Source organism: Meriones unguiculatus, chromosome 3 (assembly GCF_030254825.1).
Source record: "Meriones unguiculatus strain TT.TT164.6M chromosome 3, Bangor_MerUng_6.1, whole genome shotgun sequence".
NCBI lineage: Eukaryota > Metazoa > Chordata > Mammalia > Rodentia > Muridae > Meriones > Meriones unguiculatus.
Genome location: NC_083351.1, coordinates 9494430 through 9520497, shown reverse-complemented (window position 1 = coordinate 9520497; position 26068 = coordinate 9494430). Strand labels below are relative to the sequence as shown.

Genomic DNA, 26068 nt, shown 5'->3' with positions numbered 1-26068 from the left:
CCTCGGGCTGATAGGACCAAGTTCCTCTGGAACTCATCCACCACCGTAGCTCTGACAGCTGAAAAATCCTCTCATGAGACTGAGCAGCTAGCGCGCTAGGAGAGTACCTAACCTTGTGGGGCTCTAGGTTCAAATCACAGCCCTGAAAAAAAAATTTTTTAAATCACCATGTTTGTGGCTGTGTATATGTTGGCAGAAATTAGTCCACACTTGTTAACTGTGTAGTGACAGAATTCTAAATGTAATAATAAAACATGCTTTAATTTCAGAAGTTGAACCATTATTCACATTTATTTGTCCATTCTCAATAACTATCTTTAAAATTTGTTTTTATGTATATGTATGTGCATGCACATGGGGGGTTTTGTGTGTGTGTGTGTGTGAGTGTATGCCGCATGTATGCAGGTGTCCACGGAGGCCCCAACAGGGTGTCAGACCCCCTGCAGTCATTGGTGGCTATGCACCACCAGATATGGGTGCCAGAAACTGATGCTGCACCCTCTGGAAGAGCAGCAACTGCAGAGCCATCTCTCCAACTCCAATTCTTGATGATTCTAAGGCTGTCAGATCACATATTATATTAGTCCTCTTGTCATTTACAGGAATAGGCTGCATCCCACAAGAGTGCATGGAATATGGAACAAACCTGTGCCTTAAGGAAAAAAAATAAACAACCTAACTCAGTTTTTTTTTTTAATATGTATGATTTCATCTAGGTTTTTATCTGCTATTTTAAAGACATCAACACCTCAAGAGCCACATGAGCAGACTGCTCTCCTGTGAAAGAAAGGTCACCTGGGCTAACCACGTCACCATCTCCTGATCTCTTCCTAGGAGGATGAGATGTGCAAATGAACCCTGGCAAGTCCCATCCTCCATGTGTCCCTCAGCTATGTGCCACTTGTTTGGAAGGACAATGGATGTGTGAAGAAGTGGTTTCTGGTGATTGCTTGGGAAATGAAGAGTGAACCAGAGGGAGACACAGAGGGCCTTCACACCGTTTCAGGTAGCATTTCCCTCTGCTCCACAGCACTCCCCTCACTGGTTCCCGTCACATGCCCAGTCACGCCCTGGTTTTAAACCCCACAGCCTGTAAGAGGAATGGACAACTCTCTCTCTTGATTTTCCACCACAAGCTGAATTTGCAGCCCAAGTGTAGCTGTCCTTTCTCTGGAGAAGATAGATGGATCCTTTGCCTAGAAGGAAGTACACGTTGGTGGGTAAGGAAAGGCCATCCATTTTTCCATGTGACAGGAGGCCGGCCACAATGGCAGCCATGATCACATTTGCTCCTGTTGCTGTGAACATTTGGGACACTAAAATAAATTGATTGGATGAAAAGATTCTTTGCTTTCCTCACCACGTCATCCTATCGGGGAATCCATCTCCTTTGAGCTGCATTACTGCTGAACTAGCATTATGGCTTTTAAAATTACTCTGCCTCATATTGAATCAGAGCTGGGGCTATTGGATTAGAGGACAATGTTTGGGTTCTGCCTAAGACCATCTTTCCTAAAGGCTCGGGGACTCTTGGTCCATTATTCTTTCATTAAGTCTAGAGAATGGATCTGGCCTGAGAGTCCTACCTCCATCATCTCCAAAGCTGTTAATCCCTTCTGAGGAAGTATTTACTGACCACCTACTATAGGCAAACTCTCCTGCCCTAGCGTCTATGAAGAAGATAATGTCCATCAACATGTTGCCAAAAAATCCTTTAAGCAAAGAAGGCAAACCCAGAACCAAAGTACCCAAGATTCAGTATCTTGCTATTTCATGTGTTCTGCAACACAAATCTTTATGTATTGCACTGAAGAAAAAATGCAGTAAGCAAATCGAGGGATATGCTAAATTTTGGTGAAGAGAATGAAGGAAGCCAAACAAACAAACAAACAAACAAAAACAAATGCGCGTGTGCGCACGCGCGCACGCACACACACACACACACAGATACCAGCAACAGATTGCTGAGAAAGGCCAGCTGTCCTCGCTGAGAGCTTCTGCTATGTTTATGACTGGTCATGAGACGTCTTTAAGAGGAGCAAATAAATGATCAGACCTTTAAAAACATTAATTCCCTCTTGCAGAGCCGTTAGGACAATACCTAGTCTAACTTAGGCATTCAACAAGTTCATTGCTTGTGCACAATACAGAAATTATGTTTAAGTTTATCCACTGACGTAGTGTGTCTGTGGGGCAAGTTTGCATGCCAAAGTGCACATATGGCGATCAGAGGACGAAGCGCTGGAGCCAGTTTTCTCCTTCCGCCACTTGGGTCCTGAGAACTGAACTCAGGTCTTCAGGCTTGGCAGCAAGCACCTTTGCCTACTGAGCCATCTCACCAGCTCCAGAACTGTTTTTGTTTGTTTGTTTAACTAGCTTCATTGTTTTGGAGAAACGCTGAAATGTGTCGTTGATTGCCACATGCTATTTACCTTACATTTTAGCTGATGAAACATGCTCTTCTTGTTACTGACGTGTGCAAAACACCTAATTTAATGGATAGCTTCCCCTCATGATCCTGGTTTTTATCATTACATGATTATGGCAAGTTTCAGGTGAGGAGATAAGCAAAGTCCTAGAACTGTGTACTACATGCATCTTGCCCTTCAGATAAGCTACCCCTTCTATGCCACTTTTGGGGCTGCTGGCTAGGAGAGTGGCATCCTCCCCTACAGACCCAAGTGCCGGCCCATGGGTGAAAGATCCTAGAGTGTGAGTGGCTGTATTGGGCCTGAGATGCGTATTGCCCATCCCTCCTTAGCTGGCTTTTCCACTGGGCACTCTGTGTCTGGGATGTCTGAGGACCCCTACCCACCAGGGAGAACTGCCTTCTATATAAGCCTATCGCCCTGGACTACCCACAGCAGGCAGGGCAGACAGGACACATCCCACGGAGCAGCAGAATGCCTTCCTTAGAAACTCATGGGCACAGGGGTTAGTCCAAAGCAGCCGTGTATCTGTGATTCACCCCATCCCCCAATATAGCTTCAGCTCCCAGGCATGGCAAGCAGGATAAGCACAGAGGAGCTTGAGTCCGTGATGTGGTGAGTCTGGGACTCACCCTGGATCTTATGTAGGGGTCATCATGGACCCCCTCTTTCTCTGTTTTCCAGCCTTAACCTAGGAATAAAGGTATTGTTTACCCCACTGGGCTAAGAGTATTTGATCAATCAAAATGGCTACAACAGAGCTCAGCACACTTGTAACCCTCTCCCCAGGAAAGCTGAGACAGGGGGATTCCAAGTTCAAGGCTAGCCTGAGATAACTAAGGACATCTTTATCTAAAGAAAATTAAAGCAACCAACAGAGCGTGGCACTCAAGTCTTAGAGACCAGGGGACAGAGACAGGGTCGTCACTTGGCTTCTCAGAGGAAGCCAGATGGTGGCAAAGGGCTTCATCTACGAGAGGAATTCAGGATGGGGCTTTTGTCTGTGAAGTCCCTAGATAGTCTCTTTCCACAGCAGGGCAGGCTGGCTGGTGAGATGCTGAAGGGAGTGGGCCTGACCTGTGGAATAGTGGCTGGACTCTGACATAAGTCCCAAGCCTATATCAATAGGTCAGCTTGTCAGAGTTGAAGGCTTTCTGTGGTCTCTGACTTAGGAAAACCATCTATGATGGCAGTTTACCGCAGATTTCGAACTGTTTATTTCAGTGGATAAATACCACAAGTCGGGGTGGGGACAGGGAACAAAGAAGAAAGGAAGAGAAGGAGGGAGACAGCAGAGAGAAATAGAGAAAAAAAGAACAGAAGTAAAATATAAAAGATAACCTCTCCCTAGTTTAGCTAATGTAATGGCTTAAATGAGAATGGCCCCAGGCTCATGCATCCAAAAGCTTGGTTCCCAGTTGGTACAGCTGTATGGGAAGGATAAGGAGGTGTGGCCTTCTGGGGTGGGCTTTGAGGTTTCAAAGTGTCACACCATTCCCAGTTAGCATGTTCTATCTCTCTCTCTCTCTCTCTCTCTCTCTCTCTCTCTCTCTCTCACACACACACACACACACTCATGAGCTATCAATTACTACTCCAGACCATGCCTGCCTGACTGTTGCCATGATGGTCATAGACCCTTATCCTCTGAAATCACGAACTCCCTAAATTAAATATTTTCTCTTATAAGTTGCCTTGGCAACAGTGCTTTGCCACAGCAGTAGAAAAGTAACTAAGACAGTTGAAAATAAAGAAGAAAAAAAAAGTAGCTAAGAGTATGTGCATGCCACAGACGTTTGGGAACTGAGAACAGATAATCAGCCATAATGCAAAACCAGCCCCCTAAAAGCCAACTTAACTGATCACTTGTAATCTCCACCCCTAACTAAAGATAAGCTGGTCAGGGGAGGCTGAAAACCAGCCAGATCAGAGCAGAGAAGTATGAGGGGACATGGAACCAACACTGTGCTGAACAAGCAAACACTTAATGTTGCCACCAGGAGCTCCATGGCCCTCTATGAGAACAGCTGGGTTCTTTGTCTTCAAAAAAATAAATAAATAAATAAATCTCACTTAAACAAAGGAAAAGTGAAAACCTAGCCACTAATGGACATTGGCTCCAGCACAGGTGGGCTGGGGAAGATAAGACTGTGAGATGGTTAGCCATACCGGGGGCTAGAGAGGACAAAAACACTGGCTGCTCTTCCAGAGGACCCAGGTTCAATTCCCAGCACTGACATGGTACCTTACACTCATTTGCGATTCCAGTTCCAGGGTATCTGACTCCCTCTTCTGGTCTCTGCAGGCACTGCATGCACACAGTACACAGACCTACATGCAGGCAAAACACCCACACACAGAAAACAAAGCGAAAATTCTCAATATACTGAATAAAGATAAAATAAACTATATGTGCCCAAAGCACACCCATGTACACACATATCATGAAGCCCAAATCACATTATATAAACTGGGCTTCTTGAATTTACACATATGTTATATAGACATTACAGGGAAGACGAGAATGCGTACAAAAAAGCCAGGAGTTACACGTAACATTCTTCTGAGCCAAACAACTGCCATCTTCATTCGACCAGCTAAGCATGTTTGAAGAGCTCATCAGAGATGAACATGCTAACTGCTGGCCTTCAGAGGACAGAGGTGTGGAAGCGGTCATCAGACCCTCCCCAGAGTACCCATACTTCCACCCAGCTGTTTGTATCCAGTTCTGCCTTAATCACCCAAGACCTCATTGTCTAGGGAAGGCATGGAAGATTAGGGCAAGAGACAACATCTTCACAGCCATGGGGGAGCCATTTTCCATCCTGCAAACACGCTTCCCATGGGGCTATGCTGTGGTCATTCACACTCCTGCCTGTAGCCCTCACCACTCCTCTGTAAACTCCCCAAACTCACTGACCATCAGAATAAACTCTGGGGCTTTGGTGGACTCAAACTTTGGGTCCCTGGGACTTATAGGGTGGGGGTAGACATTGTTTTGTCCTGGGAGACCACTCACTGTGGGGAGGACATTTTTATGATGTCAGGTCCAAAACCTGGGACCTCTCAGAGAATCAACAAAAGCACTATAAAAAAATAAATAGAAGTGGTATTTTTCTCTTAAATTTGAATTAATTTTTTTCCTATTTTTCTAAACTGAGAAGAGCTTTCCCCTGCTAATTATGAAAGGAGCCAGGCTTGCTATACAAATTCACAGAAAATAGAAAGAAGGTAAAGTCTGTGATGTAACCATTGACAGACCATTTCTGTTACTATTTCTGGGCACTGTCTTCCTGGCCCTGTTCTCACTTACCAGCTTAACAAGCCATGCTTCCATGTCAATAAACATAGATCTACATAATTGTGTTTAATGGCTCTAGAGTATTCCACTCTAGGGACGAGCTGGTCTTCATTTCTCCGATCACATAGTATTGGGTTTTCATTTGCCATTCAATTTTTCATTGTGATGAGCAATAGATGAGTTTTCAACTCATATTAAAAAAAAAAAAATGTAGGGCTAGGAGATAGCATAGGCCGTAAAGTGCTTACTCTGCAAGACAAGGACCCGAGGCCCATCCCCAGAGCACTGGGGGAAGCCGGGTGTGGTGGTACACCTGCAACCCTGGTGCCGAGGAGAGGGACAAGATCTCTGGGAACCACTGGCCAGCCAGCCCAGTGAGACTCTTACTGAGTCCTGTAATATGCCAGGCAATACTTTGTCTCCCAAGGGATACTGTCCTGGGCCCCAGGCTTCCTACAGCCCATGTCTGCTCAGACGATTCCTGTATGGGTGTCTCCATAACCCTTTCACAGGGGAAGAGCTGAATATTCAGAGATACCAAACCATCTGGTGGCCGTGGTCAGCTAGCTGGTAGATGTGGGTCGGGACTGGACACATCTTTTAGAGTCCAAGGGGCCAGCAGTTCCTCCTCATTCATCCTTGCCTCACCGTTCCCTCCAGCCCTCCCTCCAACTGGCTCTTCCTGCAGGGGGGAATGTTACCACAGAGGTCAGGGCATGGAGGATAGAGTAGAACGAGACTGGAAATATTGGTTGGACTCTTTCCCTGCTCTTCTCTTAGCCTCTGAAACTGCACTGAGGGGCTTACCTTAGGGTTTCTTCTCTCCTCCATTGCATTAGCTCCCTAGGAGATCCCACACAGTTTCACAAGCGTGTGTGATAGACCAGCGCTTGTCCTCGGCCCCAGGCTTCCTACAGCCCATGGCTGCTCAGACGATTCCTGCATGGCATAGTGAGCATCTCCCAGACCCTGGGCTGAGGATCCTATCCTGAAAACACTCTCCCGCCTCCTTGCCTCCCTCTACACATGCTTCTCTTCCCTTCCACCTCCTCAAGGCTGAGCTCTCTGGCTGTCCAGTGACTTCTTTCTCCTGCTTGTTATTCAGTATGCCATCGCCCTGTGTTGGCAGTTTCTAGAAAGATCCCCAGAAGGTGCCTGTTTCTCAGCGCCTTCAAGAATAATACAGCCGTATTATTTCTCATCTGGGCCACCTCACTCTTCTCCTTTTATTCTTTCACCATGGACAACTGACTTCATAACCATCCAAAATGTTCCTTGTGGAATGTTTAATCATTTACCTCCTTCCCCCACCCAGAATCCCCCACAGGCCTCTTCTGTGGAAGAGGAAAATCAGAATCTTTCCTTCAAAGCCTTCAAATGATCTGTCCCATTTTCACTCCTTTTTGTGTGTTCCCTGATTCTATTTTCCTTGATTATCTGGGCCAACCACAGCGTCTCTTCATTGATACTTGAAGCTTGACATTCCCTCATGTGGTAGTTTTAATGAGAATGGCTCTCGTAGGCTCGTGTGTTTGAATTCTTGGTCCCCAGTCGGTGAAACTGTTTGATAAGGATCAGGAGGTGTGCTCTAGTTGGAGGAGATGTGTCACTGGGAGTGGGCTGTGAGGTTCCAAAAATCCTCAGCAGGACCAGAGTCTGTCTCTTTCTGTCTCTACGTTCCTGTCTCTGTCTCTCTATACCTCTCTGTCTGTCTCTGTCTCTCTCTGTCTCTTCTGTCTTTCTCTCTCTCTGCCCCCTCTCTCTGCTTGCTGCCTGTTGATCAGGATGTAAAGCTCTTGGCTACTTCTCCAGCACCGAGCCCGCCCACAGTCCTCCATGCTCCCCGCCATGATGATACCAGATTAGCTCTGACACTGTGAACAATCCCCCCATTAAACGTCTTCTTCCATACGTTTCCTTGGTGGTGGAGTCTCTTCACAGCGAGAGAGCACTGAGACACCTCCTGACTCGGGGCCCTGGTCCCTCTGCCTAGAACATTACTCCCATTAATCTTCTCTTGATTTACCCATGCCTTTGTTTTCTTGAGGCCCTTTCTGATGCTCTGAGTGGCAGGATATGCTCACTTCAAGTTCTGTGCTCCTTAAGCCTCTCATTCCTCCTTCTTCCTCCCCACAGCCCACACCCCAGACTATTACATACTGACTTGTGTCACTGGACATTTTTTTTTCTTTTCCATCCAGACTTTGTTCTCAGCACGTAGTAACCACTCAGAAAGTAGTGCTGGAGTTAATGACTAGAAGAGTGAAGGGACTCTCTCCTGATTTCCTCCTGGGTGTGTTATTTTCTCACTTCCCTGGAGATAATTAATTACACTTACTTAAAGTCCTGTTGTACATTCTCCAGTGACTATGTTCCTGAATATAAGATTTTTTCAGCTCATTGAGCCTGTAATTTTATCATTTCTGTCTCATTTTGTTAGTGGCTCTTGGATGTCTGATGATGTTTTCTTGGGAGTCATTTGAGTAACCGAAACTTCTGACATATAGTGCTCTGGATTTGTTGGTGTTGCCTGTCTCTTCATTCTCCTCCCCCTGGGTTTCCTTCATCCGAGGAGCTGTCAACACAGGAGGACCCTGAGCTGTTGGAGTTTTCAAGAAGACCAGAGAGAAAAGTTGAATGGGCAGCTAATACAGTAAACCTGCCAATACTGGTGAATAAGGAGCGACCTTGTCAACGTGTTGGAATCACTAAAGCGATTTTAAAAAAAGTCAGAATGTATCTACAAGCGTTTTATAAGAGCCTACAAAATAAGAGTTTTCTTCTAGAATAAAAGAAGTTTATTTTTTGTTTTCTACTTACATGTATGTGTGTCTCTCCGTATATGTGCACATGTGTATGAAGGGGTCTGCAGAGGTCAGAAGAGGGCATCAGATCATATGCAGCTTGAGTTACAGGCAGTTGTGAGCTACCAGATGTGGGTGCTGGGACCCACACTCAGGTTCTCTCCAAGAGCAGCAAGTGCTCTTAATCACTGAGCCATCTCTCCAGACCCCATAACCAATATGAATTTACCAAACCTTCCCCAGAAATCTGATTCCACTGGCCAAGGAGAGCCAACTGAGCCATGAGCTTAACAGGGCCTCCTTGGAATATGACCCAAACCAAATATTCCTAAAATCTGGAGCAGCCAGGCTGGGCTGATCAGGGCTTCCCTATAGCAGGCAAAGTACACAGCTAAGACCTGAGATTCACCAACCTCCAAGTCTCCATCCTGGGCAGACATCACTACATCACTATGTCACTCCGTCACTGGCCTGAGATCTGCCCTCTGGTAAGCGTCCATCAGTCCTCCGCAGTTCTCCCTGGGTGCTCTGACCATGGTGCATTGCTCTCCTCAGCCCTTCGTTTCTCTCTCCCTGGCCACTCTTTATTTTGCTCTGAGGAACTTAGAGATATCCCTGCGTCCTGAGCAGACAGGCCCCTCACAAAAGCTGCACTGTCTTTTAAAAAACTCAAATACGGTCATCTGTGGACAGCCTTCCCAAACATCGGCTGGAGGGTGGGCCGGGGGGTGGGCACAGAACATTACATGCGAAGGCCAAGAATGGATGGCTGTACTGTACTGAGGACACAGGAGAGTGTGTGTGTGTGTGTGTGTGTGTGTGTGTGTGTGTGTGTGATACAGTCCACAACTGCTCCAAAGGCAAAAAATGATTTTGGAAGATGGTTAGATTTATCACTGTGAACCAAAGGCTGGGTCCTGGAAGAGAGTCTTCATGTGCCCCCTGGGGTGGCAGAGAGACTGTCTGGGAGCAACATCTGCTGGTGAACGTTGCGCCGTTTCTGCTCCTTCACCTGCCCCACGGGCCCACTGGAGTGCCCGAGTTCAACCGAAACTGATTAAGAAGCCCTAATGATGATCCGAAATGTCAAGTGCTCCTCCATTCTAATGAGATGCATCTGGAATCCCTCCCAGATGACAAAGGGCTTGCTTCCCTCTGCTTCAGAGCTGGAAGGATGGCAGCAGATGCAGTGATGAGAGGAAAGAGAACCAAAGGCCAGGCTATGGCTTCCCGTTGCACAAGGAAAGCAACAGGTGATATGTGACGTCAGCGTCAGCTTCGTAAAGAACAGCAAGGAGCCGGAGAGGCAGTTAAGGGGTTAAGAGGGCTTGCTCTTCTTGTGCAGGGTCTGGGGTTTGGTTCCCAGCCATAGGCCACCTCACATGACCTGGAAATCCCAGCTCTAGGGATCTGACACCCCCTCCTGGTCCCCATAGGTACTGCACACAGTGATGTATAATCATCACTCACGATAGATAGATAGATAGATAGATAGATAGATAGATAGATAGATAGATAGATAAAAAACAGTAATACTACAACCAGCAAACATGACAGAACTCAGGCACCTGCTCATCTGCTACACCACTTCTTGGCTATAAGACCCTTATCTAACCCTGGTGGACGATAGAGCTCTGGGCTCAGCATTCAAGGCTATTAACCCTCTTTTGGAAAACAAACATATTGGCTTTCACGGCAATCACCTTAGATCCAGCAAAGTAAGAAAAGAGAAACACACAAGCACTGGACCATGTGGAATAAACAGAACCTCTTCCTGCTTGATTTGCGGCCTTCTGCAGAGTGTGTTACTTCCTTGTGGCTACTATGCCAGAGTGCCACAAAAATAAGTCATTTCATGCCATAGGAGCAGCTTAGAGTCTCTCAAGGAGTCCCTAATGGAGACAGTGGTGACTGAGGAGCCGCAAGGAGCCCCCACATGAGAAGGTGCTTCTGGCCTCTCACAGAGCTTCTGGCAGCCCCATGCATCCCTCGGCTTACAACTGCATCATTTTGATGCCCTGTCCTGAGCTGACAGTCTCCCACTGGGTCTTTTCCTCTACATACACTTAGCCCTATCTCCAGATTTCTCCCTTTTACTTATTTGTGTGTGTGGGTGTATTTGTATGTACTGTATGTGTTTTATATGTGCTCATGTATGTGTGTAGATGCATACCCCCTCTGCACATACAAGACCAGAGGAGAACATGGGTGTCCTGCTCTCTCACGCTCCACTTCACTCCCTTTATATAGGCTCTCTCACTGAACTCAGAGAGGAATAGCAGCTGACAAACCTGGCAATCCCCCTGCCTCTGCCTCCTACAGCACTGGAGTCACATATTTGTCCTCAGCCACACCTGGCCTTTTGCATAAGCTCTAGGGATTCAGACTCAGATCCTAAAACTTCCATAGCAAGTGTTCTTACCCGAAGAGCCTTCTCTTCAGCCCCCATCTATCACCTTCTGTGGCCCACCCACCAGAACTACGGAAAACAGAAAGCTAAAAACTACATTTCCCAAATTCCCTTGCAGTTAAGGTCTCTGGGGTGGCCTAGGTTCTGCCCGAATGAGGTGCTGCTGCCCGAGGAGCCACCACTATGAGAGAAGAGACTGGCTCTGTCAGCTTCCTTGGTTTTAGAAAGTAGTTCTGGAAGGAATTCTAGTGTTCAGTCTCAGTGCTGCTTTTAGCTACTGCCATTCTTGCCGGAGTGACTTCAATCCAGTTTCTGAGACTGCCTGTGAACTATCAAACCCCCTTTTAGTAAAACATGAAACTTCTTGTTTACATTAGGATGGCAGGGGACTGGAGACCTGGCTCAGCGGTTTGGAGTACTGGCTGCTCTTGCAGGGGACCCTCAATCGGTTCCCAGCACCCACATGGTGGTTCACAACCCACTGTGACTCTGGTTCCAGAGGACCTCAAACCCCCTTCTGATTTTCACTGGCAATGCACAGAGGTGGTGCACAGACAGACAGGAAAAGCACGCATAGGCAGAATAAAACAGATATGAAAGAAAAAGATTAATGGAAAGACAAATAAATTAGCAAGGTTTCGGTTGTCTGCAACCATACGAACAGCCTCGTTTGAAATACAAGTTCTAGCTGGCTGTGGTTGTGCACACCTGTAATCCCAGCACTCTGGGAAGCAAGAGGTAGGCAGATCTCTGTGAGTTCAAGGCCAGCCTGGTTCTCAAAGTACAGGACAGCTAGGGCTACACAGAGAAACCGTGTCTTGGAAAACAAACAAATCAAAAACAAGTTCTGTTGACTAACTTGAGTGTGGTATATGTGTCTGTCAGTCAGTGTGAATGTGTGTGTGAGAGTGTATGCAAGTGGTTGTGTAAGTATGGATGTGTGTTTCCATCTGTGGAAGTGTGTGTGTGTGTGTGTGTGTATGTGTAGACATACAATGATTGTTGTCTGTCAAAGTATTATCCAGCTTACTTTTGTGACAGGGTCTCTTGCCTGGGACTTTGCCAGGCAGTGTAGGCTGCTGGCCAGTGAGCTGTAGGGCCACTCCTGTCTCTTCCTCTCCAGCCTTAGAGTCAGAAGCACCTCACTACCTCCAGCTGTTCGTGTGGACTCGGGTTCCAGAACTCAGGTCTTCGTGCTTACACAGAAAGCACTTCGCCAACCAGGCCATTCCCCAGCCCCTCTCTGGGCCTCACTGTACTATAAAAAGTTGTGAGACACTGACCCAAAGCATTTGCCATTTCTCACAAGTCCACAGGTATTGGAGGTGCTGCCAGCCTGGGCTGAGCTGGGCTGGGCTGAGCTGACTGGCATTGCTTCCCTGGGCATTGTCACCTCAGCAAATCTAGGACAGGTTCATGGGGGAAGACTCCTCTCTGCACCGAGTAACCACGCTTGCTCTCACAGCAGAGTCGGGCCTTCAAGAAGGCGGAAGCACACAGACAGTTTGCTGTCTCTGCTCTGAACTGAAATGTTGGTTTGACCCTCTGTGATTTCAGAGGTGGGTAAACACAATGCCTAATACAGAGGGCTTTCAGAGTCACCTGCCGTGGAAATTCCAAAGCCCAAAACAGCAACAAAGCTGTGGCCACCCTTGCACTTGAACCAGCACAACTTGTGGCCAGGTATGTAAACCATGGGCATTTCCTCTGGGCCTCAGTTTCCTCATCCATAAAAGGCAGAGGCTATCACACACCTCCTCCATGCGTTAATTGAGATGCTGGAGGTGAAAAACTCAAGAGCGTGGGATGACCCTCCGCTACATTAATTTTTTGTATCTCTCTGAAATGTTTACCACAGTGGCTTTCAGTAAATTGATAGACGCTCAGGAAGTATTTGTCAAACAAATTAGCCATGCACCTGGCTCTACCTACCAGCGGGATTAACAGTCTTTTAATGACTTCTCAGACTTCCAGATTTATCACGAGCCCAAGCTTCTCGCCCTTGTTGGACATCAACCTGTCCAAGCTTAACCCAGAGTCCTCTTGAAATATATCCTCCAGCTGTTCAGACACATTCTGTCCTCTGGACATGTATATGGGACAAAAGAACATACCTCCCCATCTCTAAATAATCCAACTTGAACAGACTTTCGTGAGGGAAGTGTGTGTGTGTGTGTGTGTGTGTGTGTGTGTGTGTGTGTGTGAAGCTTACTGATTAGTATATTTCTAATTCCCGTTTCCAACAGATCAAAAGTATCAGTCCATTTCCCACAGCAATAACAAAACACTTGGAACTGGAGGACATGTGGAGAGCTTGGAATTTTACAGGGTGAAAGGGACACATGGAAAAAGAAAGGGGCAACAGGGTGAGGCAGTAAGCCAGAGGGACTGGGGAGGGGTGCTCTTTCATAACAACTTCTGCTGGGGAGGACCGACAAACCCATCTGAAGGCGAGCAGCCATACCTAGACCACAGCAGTTATCTGAAGACATTCTTTGGTTCTATGTGAGGTTAGTCATCCATGTCTCTATGTCCATGTCCTTCAGTGATGTCTGCCTCCACTCTGGATTTGCTAGTGTGACTCATTTTGGCCAGTGGGATCAAAGCAAACATTGCAGAAAAAAAAAAAAAAGGATAGAAAGAGTGTAAGACCCGAGAGACATATGCCGAGAGACAGCGAAGATGTAGCCATGAAATCTCGACATTGTTGTTGCCTAAACAGGCCTGAACAGTGATGATACCAGCCACCATGCCAACGTGAATGGGGAAAATCTCAAAAGGCCCCCTCAGTGAAGAATTACAAGCAGCAATGACTACTGAAAGAGGGAGACACACTCTTCCTTAGGGATGAGTCCCTGGTAGTTTACCCAGTCTCAGGTGGTCAGCCAGAAACACATATGTGAAGGAGAAACATTAACTAGATTCAGCAGGTTGTAAATGTGTGTGTGTGTGTGTGTGTGTGTGTGTGTGTGTGTATAAGACAATAATAACTGAGGAAGAGGTCATGAATTTAAGAGGAAGTTAAGGAAACATGAGAGGAATTAGAGAGGAAAGAGGGAGGGGCAGGAATGAACCGTCTATGAAATTCTCAAAAGTAACTCCAAGTGAAAAAGAACGTCCCTGTTAAAAGGAAGCGCCTTGGATTCTGGAGGACACAAAGAGTGCCTTTGTTTCCAGTCCTGGAGAAGTGACTGTGTGGAGTAGCCAAGTCACAACCACACTTTTCAACTGCTTTCACGCATACTTTGCTCAGAGACGGAAGAGTGAAGAATGTGGCAGGCTGGCTTCCTTACCTACCAAGGACCTGGGTTCAATTCCTAGCACCTACATTGTAGCTCACGACCATCTGTAACTGTGGTTCTAAGGGGATTTGATGGTTCCTTCTGACCTCTACAGATACTGTAGGCACATGGTACAGAGACATGCATGTAGGCAAAATACCAATACATATGAAATAAAAATAAATACATCTCAAAAACTGTTGAATTGTTGTTCTAGAGGCTGGAATGATGACTTGGCTGTTAAGAGCACTTGTTGCTCCTGCAGAGGACCCAAGTCCAGTTCCCAGCACCCACGTGGTAGCTCACAATCACCTGTAACTCCAGTTTCAGGAGATCCAACACCTTCTTCTGGCCCCCATGGGCCCCAGGCATGCATATGGTGCACAGACAGACAGGAAAGCAAAGAATTCAAACACATGAAACTAGAAAAGCATTTCTATTCTAGGGCTGGTAAGATGGCTCAGTGAATGAAGGCACTGGCCACCAACGCTGATCACCTGAGTTTGATCTCTAGTTCCTCAAGAGCAAGGAAAGAACCGACTCCCACAAGCTGTCCTCTGACTTCCACACATATGTACACACCATAAACAAACAAACACATAGACGCTGTTATGAATGTAACTTCTTTTAGGGTTACAACTATATGGCATTTATTCAACTCTCTTTTCTGACTCACCGGCAGGAGTCACATGTAAAAGTAATACCAAATAAATGATACTTTTAAAGGCCTGATATTGAATTCCATTATAGTGAAAAAGGTACTGGCAATGAAATCACATCCCTAATTGCATCTTATTACCACTACCATTCATTTACATTTCCAGAGCACATGAGGTCAAGGAAACAAGGCCTTGCTCAGCATGGAACTGTGAAGTCCCCAGCCCAGGTGCGTGACAGAGAGCTGCCTGCCAGCCAGACTCACCCAGCTGCTAATGAACTACTAGTCTTCAGTCCAACCCAACTGCCCCAGTGTGCAGACAACTTTCCCCAGGCCGCTTCCATGTGTCTGCTTGCCCACACGTCCTTGTCCGCTTCCCCTGTGGATACCAGTGAGCAAAAGATCAAAGGATTTTCTGTTCCTGAGAGGCTGGTCATACATTTTATAGTCTTTAAATTAAATGCTAATTCTTAGAATAAGTAATTTATATGTATCTTTTGTACCATCTCTGGGGATCTATTTTCAGTTACCTCATGGGAAAATACTAAAGACACAACTAAATTAAAATGTAAATACATGCAATAAAGCATAGGGAAAGTTCTCTTTCATAAACACAAGCATATAAACACAAACACAAACATTTCCACAAACACAAATATGTACAAAAACATGTATAAGCCCACAAACATATATGTAAACACAAACATATTCATAAGCACATGCAAATACACAGTCATATATCCATAAACATAGAAACATGTTTATAAACAAATATACACATACATGTACACACAGATACATAAACATGAAGACAAAAAAAAAACACAAAGACACACACACACCTCAGATCTCAGTTTAAATGTGACAAACAGAAAGCCCTTGTACCTCACCTAACTCAGATCTTAGCACACCTTTAAGACAGTGTGGAAACTTGTTATTAACTGTTTGATTTCATAGAGGATCTTTTCTTTCCTTTCCCTAGGCTTCCCCACAGTCCATCACAGTGCCTAGGACACTTGAGATGTTCAGTGAAACAAACAAATAGACAAACAAAAAGGACTGGAGCTAACACTATACATGTTCTGAGGAACATTTATGATCAATTGTGAGCTTCAAAGAAAAGGAATTTTTGCAACTGGAAAATTTTCAGAAACAATTAAAATGTAAACTTTGGATATAAAGCAGGGCTTTCCAGCCCGACCTTAATTCACTCACTCACAGACATCTATGAGCGAATAATTATTTGCTGGGGTTGTTCCGTGCATGTGGTGAGTCTAGAAACACCCTTGGTCTCATCCCTTAAGATGCCAATAGTAGGAGCTCTTCCAGAGGACTGGAGTTCCCTTCCCAGACCCCATGCCTCCTGGCTGCTCACGGTCACCACAACTCCAACTTCAAGGGACTCTATGCTCTCTTCTGCCTCCTCCTTCTCCTCCTCCTCTTCTTTTTATTCTTCCTCCCCCTTTCTCAATCTCTCTCTCTCTCTCTCTCTCTCTCTCTCTCTCTCTCTCACACACACACACTGTTTTAATCTTAAAGCCTCTGACATAATATGATTGGCCTGCTCTTTGATCACCTCCCCCTGAGGGGGAAGCAGCCTTACCAGGCCATAGAAGATGACAATGCAGCCACTTCTGATGAGAACTGATAGTCTAAGATCAGAAAGAAGAAGAGGAAGACCTCCCCTATCAGTGAACTTGGGGAGGGGCATGCATACAGAAAGGGAAGGAAGGGTGGGATCGGGAGGGGAGGAGGGAGGGGCTTATGGGGGATACAAAATGAATAAAGTGTAATTAATAATAATAAAAAAAGAGAAAAAAAAGGATCCCAATGACCCCTGCCCTGCTTTCCATTGCCATGATAAAATGCCCTGAAAGGAGAGGGAGCAGGCAACTGGTAGGGTTTACTTTACCCCACATCTCCAGGTTACAGCCTATGATACAGTCATGGCAGAAGGAACTTAGTCACATGACATCAACAGTCAAGAGCAAAGAGAATCAAATGTACGCATGTTCACCTGCTTACCTCTGCTCAGCTCAATGCCTCTACTCTTTTAAAAAGGCCTAACTTTTTATGTATGTGTGTGTTATTTGTGTGAGTGTGTGAATGCTTGCTACATGCATTTGGTTCTTATAGAGAGCATAAGGTCCCCTGGAACTAGAGTTAAAGGTAGTTAATTGTAAGCTGCCCTATGCAGGTTCTGGGAACCGAGCTCAGGTCCTCTGCAAGGGTATCATACACTCTTAACCACTCAGCCCTCTCTCTGGCCCTGATCTCTCCACTGCCATACAATTCAGGGCACCTGTGCCTAGAGAATGGCACTGCCCTCTGCAGACTGGGTCTTCTCATACAATTCAAACAATTCCCCGTAGACGAGCCTCCAGGACTATGAGTTCTACTTACTCTCTGAGACTCTATTCCACATTCTAGGTTAGACTAGGTTGGTAATTAAAGCTGACCATCACAATCCCCCATGACCACCAGTCAGGAAAACCTCAGAATATATCAAAAGTCCTCTAGAGGGAGGAAGACAGTTTTTTCTTCTCCCTCTCCTCTTAGTTGAGATGATTCCTGTAGACATGTTCAACCCACGGCTCAGGCCACGTGCGACCTAGGGAGAGCTGTAAATGCAGTCCAACACAGAATCACAAACATGCCTGAAACATCATGACTTTCTGGGCAATGATTTTGTGACAATTGTGTAGTGTGGACTTCTTTGATGCTGACATTGTGTGATTTCATAAGGTCAGACATGTCTGAAAGGGTATTGGTGGAACTGAGAATTACCTGGGAAGTCATTATTTGCTAACATAACAACAGGGATCGTGAAGAGCCTGAGACAATTCGGTTGTCTTTTATGTTCTGCTTGGAGAGTTTAGAAAATTGTATTCTTGGTGCCCGAAACCTCACTGAGGTCTGAGAGCATAGAGTTTAGCTTCAGTACTGTCTTACCTCTTAAAATTGACCAAACAATTTTATCAGCCCCAGATAAAAACGTTGGTAATAATTGCGACACTCTGTAACTATCGCATCGACATAAAATAGCACCTGCAGGCACAGCAAGTGTTGGAAACAGGAGTCAAATTGAAGGTTGCCTCTGTGACACACGTGGCCTGCCAGCCTCCCGAGGTCTCCTTGCTGCAGGGGGATGGCAGCTGGCGTGCTACTCCCTGTCCATTGGCAAGAGCTGATGGAGACTCTGGTCCAAATCCATCCTTCTCCATCTGAGGCTAGCCTACAGACAGTTCTAACTTAGCTGGTTTATTCTTGTTAACTCAGCCTGAGTCTGCCAGAAGCCAACCAAAGGGTCTAGCCCTCTCTGGGAGTTTTCTAAGCCTTCTCTCAAAAGGAGGGAAGAAAAACAAAGCCCCCCACCCCACCACCAAACCGTCTTCCATCCCAGATCCTGGCAGGGTCTCCAACCTGCTTCCTGTCCGCCAGGCTTGCCTCCTGCTCACCACCTCACCTCCTGCTGTTGTGCTCTTAGCTGCTTGGAAAGGCACACATGAGGCTCTGGCACACGCTCCAGCACAGAGAGCAGAAAGGAAGACAGATGAGAAGAAAGAAGCAAAGCAAAGGAGAAGAACAAGGCTGGGGAGAAATGGCAGAACAAAGAGGGAACGGAAAAAATAACCAGGGAAAAGTCAAGCCACAGCATACACGAGTTTACTGTTTTCCCACCAGGCGTCTGTCTTTTACTGTGGTTTGAAGTGAAGTGCCCACCACTGGGTCATGCATTTGAACACTTGGTCGCCAGCTGAGGGCGCTGTTTGGGAAGGTTGTGGAACATTTAGGAGGTGGAGCCTCATTGGAGGAAGTGGGTCTTGGGGGACAAGCTTTGAGGTTTTAAAGCCCATCCCCCACTGCTTCTGCACTGTAGATGCTGTGTGGCTGGTGACCTCTGCCCCTGATGCCATGCCTTCCCCACTGTGACAGACAACGGCATCCCTCTGCAACCCCGAGCCAAGATAAACCCTTTCTCCCTCAGATTGCTTGTTTTAGGTTATGTTATCACTGAAACAGAAAAGCAACTAGACAGCTCAAGTGCAGGCTTGCTTACAGGTGCCAGGCCGGTGGTTTGCTTTTATTTTGAAAGGCTCCCTTACTCGGTTTCTAAACATGGGCCTGCAGGAAGGAGATGCCCCACGGTGCATCCTCTCTTAGAACAAGCCCCCCAAGTTCTGAGAAGGGAGGGCATCTGCTTGGGCAATGGAACACAAACCCCTCACTCAGCCAGACCCTACCCATGACCAGCAGGAAGCGTCTTCCAGGGCGCACAAATTTGTCAGTTGTTAGAACCCAGCCTCCAACAGTAAGACCTCACTTTGAACCCAGCCATCTTCCTGTTTCCCAAGCATGGCTTCTCCTTTAACAAACAACGACCCAAAGCCTTTGGTGGGAGGGGAGCGTAGCTGCTGTTGGGAGATTTAATTTGCTGTAATCGACCCCTCTTAGCATGCAGAGTCATACAGTGCGAGGAAAAGAATTAATCTCTCCCAGAAAGAATTGCCTTTTTGCTGTTATGAATCTAATCACTTATGAGGCTGAGCTGGCATTTTGGGTGCAGAGGGAGCTCTCAGGAATGAAAACCACCACCAGATCAGGTTTCAAAGGCCATCTGAACAGGGCACTTCATTGAACAGGGGTCCTGCAGACTAAACATTCGATACAATGCAAACAGAGGCTCTTCAGCCCTTTGGTTCTTTCAGAGACCCACCACCACCACCACCATCACCAAGCAAAGAAATGGAGATGGAATGGATGCATCACTGGGGCCTCTTGGGATGCCCTGTCCCAACCCCTTTACTCCCATGAGATGCTGCAGTCTCTGGGGCAGGTTGTCAGGCCTGCCAATCATCACTGGCACCCCCATTATACCGGGGGATGTGTCTTCTCTATGCATACTGTTTTATGATCCTCAGAGGTAGAATTTCATAGCACAGCAGTGCGTTTGCCTTTGACATTCTCCTAAGCAGGATTTATTGCCTCCAAGACAGATGTGACTTGAATCGATTATGCCTTGCAAGCATGCACTCTCCAAGCAGCCTCTCGGTTCTCTGCACGACGTTTGTTTCTTTTCACTGGCTTCATTCAGTGTGTGGCTGATGTCAGAGAATCTCATCATAAACAAATACTAGTAAGAGCCCTGTGTGTACTGAACTAAGAGTCTTAGGAAGCCCACCAAGGCAGGGTATGTGATTCATTCTCTGAGAACCTTTTGTCCCACAAGATGCAAACCTACACACTGACCTGCTGATAGGATAAAAAGAAGAGCCTATGGAAGGATCTGCATGCAGACTACATTAACATTCTTTTGATCCTCCACTATTGAGCTTAGAATAATAAATAAGAACATCATCCGTCTATCTTCTTCAGGAGTAAGGTAGGAAGCAATGTTTAAAAATAGATAGAAAATAGCTGAATTTCACACACAAAAAAATGGGGTGTTCAATAAAGATTCTCACTAAAAAGAATGTATTTGTGGATGTCTGCCCCAAAATTCAAAACCACATTTTGGAGCTGGGAAGGGGCTCAGTGGTTAAGATTATTTGCTGCTGTCATAGGGACCCAAGTTCAATCCCCAGAACCTATGTCATGAGGCTTACAAATGCCTCTAACTCCAGTTCTGGAGGATCTGGTGCCCCCTTATGGCCTCTGTAGACAGTGCATTCATGTGCACACATCCACATGTAGACACACACATACATAATTACAAATAAATCTTTAAAAAAATAAAACCAGCTATGATCCAAGTCGCCCACAAATTTCCAGTTTCTTTAACATCATATAAAATTGATGGCACTGAGCCAGAAGAGTATCCTCCAAGGGGGCAAGAAGGTCATGGTTCTTTTGACTTCAGCAAAACTTTCAGAAAGTTAGTGGGTTTGGGAGAAAAACTGCAAGGCTGATATCTTAAAACTAAGACTTTACCTTTTGTAAATCTGAAAAACAAATATTATTAGCTAATGCTCTCTGAACAGAAAGAGGCCCAAGACAAGAATGTGCCCAGATACCACATGGCAATACTTGACTGACTTGCTGTGACAATTTTCCTAGAGATGCTGACCCAATCCACTTGATTTTAGAGTGTAAGACTAGAGAGAAAGAGCTACAAAACCCTGTTTTGCTTTATCAAAATGAGAACATTCTATTTGTGTCAACTCAGGAAGATTAGTGAATGAGACAATAAAATATACTTATACAGGAAGAACCTTGTAGGATGGACTACATTAACTCCTTAAAGGGAAAGGAAGGAAGGAAGGAAGGAAGGAAGGAAGGAAGGAAGGAAGGAAGAAAGAAAGAAAGAAAGAAAGAAAGAAAGAAAGAAAGAAAGAGTGACCAATGCTGTGGAGGATTCAAGGTGCCATTCCAACATTTGATGAAAAGTAATCTTAAACAATGTAAGATGGTTTTGATTGACATATAGTAATGGTTCCTATTTCTGGGGTACAATTCATGTGGAAACAATATGTATAGCCCAAATTGTGGTAAATGGTATTCCCAGCTTTTTAAGCACATCATCGTGCTGGGCATCATCATCTTCCCTCTTCTAATTATTAATAAAATTGGCAGTGAATTCACCAGGTGTGGTGCTGCATGCCTGTAACCCTATAAGGACTGCCATGGACTCAAGGCCAGCTGGAGCTACCTAGTGAGATTCTGCCTAAGACTGTAATAATAATAATAATAATAATAATAATAATAATAACAATGTGTACTGAGCTGCTCTGGACTCTAGTTACTTCACCGTGCTGTGGACTCATTCCTCCATGGCCCCCAGTTATGGAGCCTGTTTTCCCTCCAATGCTAAAGGTCTTTAAAAGTTCAGCACTCTGCATTAGTAAATTCAGATGAGAAGAAGAAATGAAGAGGCTTTTATTCTCTGAGATTTTGCAAACTAGAGCGTACACACTCTCCTTGGGGATTCATTTAGACAGTTCCCTGGGCTGCAATGTCAGCTATCGGATTGGGTCCAGGCATTGAGCAAAGCTATGCTTTCAGGAACAATTTGCTTTCTTTATTCAGTAAATTGCTCCAAATTTCCCTTTTTTTTCCAAGTCTTAAAATTGGCTGTTGTAGCTTTAGAAGCCTTTTTTCCCTCCCAGACAGGCTTAGGAAGGAAGGGGAAGCTGAATGGCTGCTTACTAAAAAGAGGGCCTAGAAGAATAAGAGTCAAAATGAAAGGCTTTGCATAATTTGGGGCACCTCGGAGGGGCTAGGATCCCAGGGGCAGCTTCAAACATTGACAGGTGAGGAATGTAGACAGGCCCCACCAGGCACAGTCCTGGTGAGATGAAATCCAGATTTCCAGATTGATCAAAGAAAATAGAACACAATGCATCATCCTGGTGGAAACAAAAGCAGAGACCATGGTTCAAAACTCTCCCCCCCAGAGCAGAAAGCAGAAAACAGCAGACCATCCTGACGTCACTTGTTCAACAGAAAGCAGGCTTTTGGAAGGAAAAAAAAGAGCTTTGGGGATACCTCAGACAAGAACCCCCAAAACCAGAGACAATTTCCTAAAAGCTAAAAGCTACGTCCAGACCCCCAAGAGGCAGAAATGACAATAAATTCTAGAGTAGTTTGCTTTCACCAAAGAAAAATACCATCCAGCTCTTAAGACACCTGGTGTTTGCCCACCAACATATCTGGAGAGAGCCACTAACAAACCAGAAGGCGAGGGAAAGACTACTTTCCAACATTTCAATAAAACAGCATATGAGGAGAAGAAACCTTGAGAAACAACATCTCAACAATAGCATGCAATAGGCAAATCCCCCGCAGCATATTCACTGCTAGTGTTTTAGAATGTTGATTCATTTACTAAGGGGTACATCAGACACCCCTAAATATTTATCAGCTACTGAGAAATGTAGTTTTGGATCAGGCTTTGCTCCACATGACACCTTTGCCAGTTTTGATGCCTGCCAAGTTTGTATGTAAATGCATTCTTTCTCCTTCCCAAGACTAGTGGGAGGTGCACTCCCTTCTCAAAGACAATGCATACTTCTTTTAAGCTCCATTACTCTGGCTTAAAAAAAAACACAGAAAAGCCCAGTCCTCACTGTGGTTGTTTATGGCAAAAGTGGCTGGTGATTGGTTCGATAGCTGAACATCCTTGGAGAGCTTAGATCCCAAACAAAGCCCAAAGGCAATCCCAAATCCATTAAAGTCACGCCCAACTCAGGTCCAAGAGGAGCCGATGACTGAGACCCAACAGAAAATCATAAGCTTGTGTAAAACAGGACAGGAATTTTTTTGTGATATTTTCATTGTTTTCGGTAACTCAGCTGTGCAATTCTTGAGTGTGAACTTTTTAGATGACACTGTCGGGTCATAACGACAAAATTTTGCACATCCCTGGACCACCCACCACTGGTCTTTGTACCTGGGCATCCATTAAGAGGTGTCTCATCAGTATCATAGAGTTCTTCAGTGTCTCTTTCTCTGTGGGTAGAAAGGGGTCATCGTCTTCCTCCAGTGCCTTCGACTTGGTGACAATGAAATGAGAAATCTGGTCATTTAGGGTGTGCAGGGACTGCACAGCTGTGAAAAGACAAAGGAGGAAACTTGTAAAAATGGCACTTTTCTCTCTCTCTCTCTCTCTCTCTCTCTCTCTCTGTGTGTGTGTGTGTGTGTGTGTGTGTGTGTGTGTGTGTGCGTGTACATCCCAGGAAGTGTCTCCCACCACTGAGGGCTGGGATTATAAGTACATACCATCCAAACCAGCTTTGGTTTTATTTCTAGTTTGGTGTGATTGCCAGCTTGAATTGTCAACTTGCCATAGCCTAGAATCATCTGAGAAGAGGGTGTCAGGAGGGATCGTCTGCGTTGGGTTGGGCTGTGAGGGATTGTCTTAGGTTAACTGGTGTGAGAAGACTCATCTCACTGTGGGTGAAACCATTCCCTAGGCAGGAAGTCCTGAACTGTATGAGAGTACAAGCAAGCAAAGGAGTATACGTGCATTCATTTATCTCTGTTCCTGACTGTGGGTGTGACGGGACTAGGTGTCTGAAGTTCCTGCCTTGATTTCCCCACAATGATGGGCTGTAACCTGGAGTTCTAACTTTCAGTGAGAAACTGATGGACCGTTTTCAAGGAGAAATCAAGGTGTACACCTACAAGGTCAACCAGGTAGGTGCCGAGAGCCCGGACTCCTTCAACAGTTTAACAGCTAGCTAGGTTGTACCTCATCACCATCACCCAACTAGTTCACCCAAAGCCTACAGAGCTCTTGAGGACACACTCACTAGCAAAAAACACCAGCTATGGAGCCCGCCTCATGGGGCGCCTACCTGTCCTGGGGAGGCACAACAGGGTGGAGTTAGCTGTCCATCACAGAGCTAGCTCTATGGTCAGTATTTATAAGCCAGAGATCACGGCACCTGGGTGTGGGTCTAGGCTAGATTTACACTTATGATAATGCCAATGGCTCTCTTTTTTTTCTCTCTCTCTCTCTAAGCAGATGGCCTCACAATTAAAGTTTATGAAGGAGCGGTGGCCACAATTTCCAATCAGTGCTGTGGAAGGACCGTCATTTCTCTGTCATTCCCACACCACTTACCATCTGACATGTTAAAGAGTCTAAGTTTTAACTTTATTATTCCGGCTTCCTCTTTCTCCCCTAGGGACTTAGTACAAACAGTTATGTGTGAGTGTGTGTGCATATGTGTACGCATTTATGTGAGTGTGTGTGTATGCATGTGTGAGTGTGTGTGTTTATGTGAGCAAGTGTGTAGGCCAGAGGCCGATATTAGATATTGTCCTAATCTTGGCCATCTTTTTTCTCTTGAGAACAGGGTCTCTCACTGAACATGGAACTCATCACTGCATCAAGACCAGCAGGCCATCCGGCTCCCTATCTCCCTGTCTGTGCTACCGTTACAGGCACATGTCACCATGCCTGGATTTGTACATGGGTGCTGGGGATCAGAACTCAGGCACATGCTTGCCTGGCAAACCCATGCACCGAGCCAATTCTCCAGCCCCCAAAGGTAGTCCATCCGCCCACCCATCCATTATCCACCCATCATCCACCCACCTACGCACACACCCATGTTACCAACCCATTCATCCACTGATCTGCCCATCGACCCAGGCACCCACCCACCCATTCATCCATCTCAGGTGCCAGATGTGTAAGTGGAAAGCTACCTGGCAGGGCTAGAGAGCTAGCTCCTTGGTTAACAGAATTTTCTGATGTTGCGGAGGACCCAAATTTAGTTCTCAGCACCCATGGCTAGTTGCTCAAAATCGTCTGTAACTCCAGCACCAGGGGATCTGATGCCCTCAGCAGGCCTCTACAAGTAGGCACACACATGTCACACACAGAGATACACATACACATAAATAAACAAAGATAAATTTAAAAACTCAACACATAAAACTTCCTGATGACAGAAGATAGAGCACAGAGAAGAAACGAAGAATCTAGCTACACTCCATCTGGAAGATTTCATCCACCTATGTCATTCCAGATACAGCCCAGTCTCTGCAGAGCAGAAATGAGCTGTACCTCTGTCCCATATCCCAATCCATTGCTCACAAAAAGGAAAGTATGACTACATACTAATTTATATAACTCAGTTTTGGGGTTTATTGTTTTGTAACAACAGGTAACTACAAATATAGCTATGACACCTCATGAAACATCCAGACACTATCCCTCCATGGGGGTCAGTTTATCACCATTTGTCTTAGTGACTTTTCTATTGTCGTGACAAAACACTATTACCATGACAATGTATAAAAGAAAGTATTTAATTTGAAAATCACAGTTCCAGGGAGTTAGCTTCCATGACCATCATGGCAGAAAGCTTGACAGCAGAAAGACAGGCATGGAGCTGGAGTATTAGCAGAGTTCACATCTTGATCCCCCCCAGCATGAGGGAGACATAAGACTCACTAGGAATGACATGTGCTTTTGAGACCCCAAAACCCACCCGAAGTGACACAGCTCTCCAACAAGACCACGCCTCCTAATCCTTCCTAACAGTTCCACCAACTGGGGACCAAGCATTCAAGATTTCAAGTCTACGGAGGCCATAGACTCCTTTAAACCACCACACCACCTCTCTGGATATGTCAACTACTGCCTATAAGAACAAATAAACAAGGTCATAGAAGAGAAAGGTCATGGCATTCTACTCATTCTCCACCCCTCCCTTGTCATCACTGGGAAGCT

General features: G+C 45.7%; 1 protein-coding gene across 5 annotated transcripts in view; it reads right to left on the bottom strand.

The window, feature by feature from the left end:
- The window catches only part of Kazn (kazrin, periplakin interacting protein), a 921379-nt gene that overhangs the window by 681916 nt on the left and 213395 nt on the right, over positions 1–26068 (bottom strand). For 4 of the 5 annotated variants that reach the window (XR_009590491.1, XM_060379131.1, XM_060379130.1 and 1 more), the window contains exon 2: positions 23273–23430. The exons of the other annotated variant lie outside the window; for it this stretch is intronic. Coding sequence is in view for 3 of the 4 variants with exons in the window: in XM_060379131.1 (XP_060235114.1) it covers positions 23273–23430 (158 nt within the window). In the remaining variant the exon portion in view is untranslated. The remainder of the gene's footprint in view (positions 1–23272; positions 23431–26068) is intronic. 5 annotated transcript variants of the gene reach the window in all.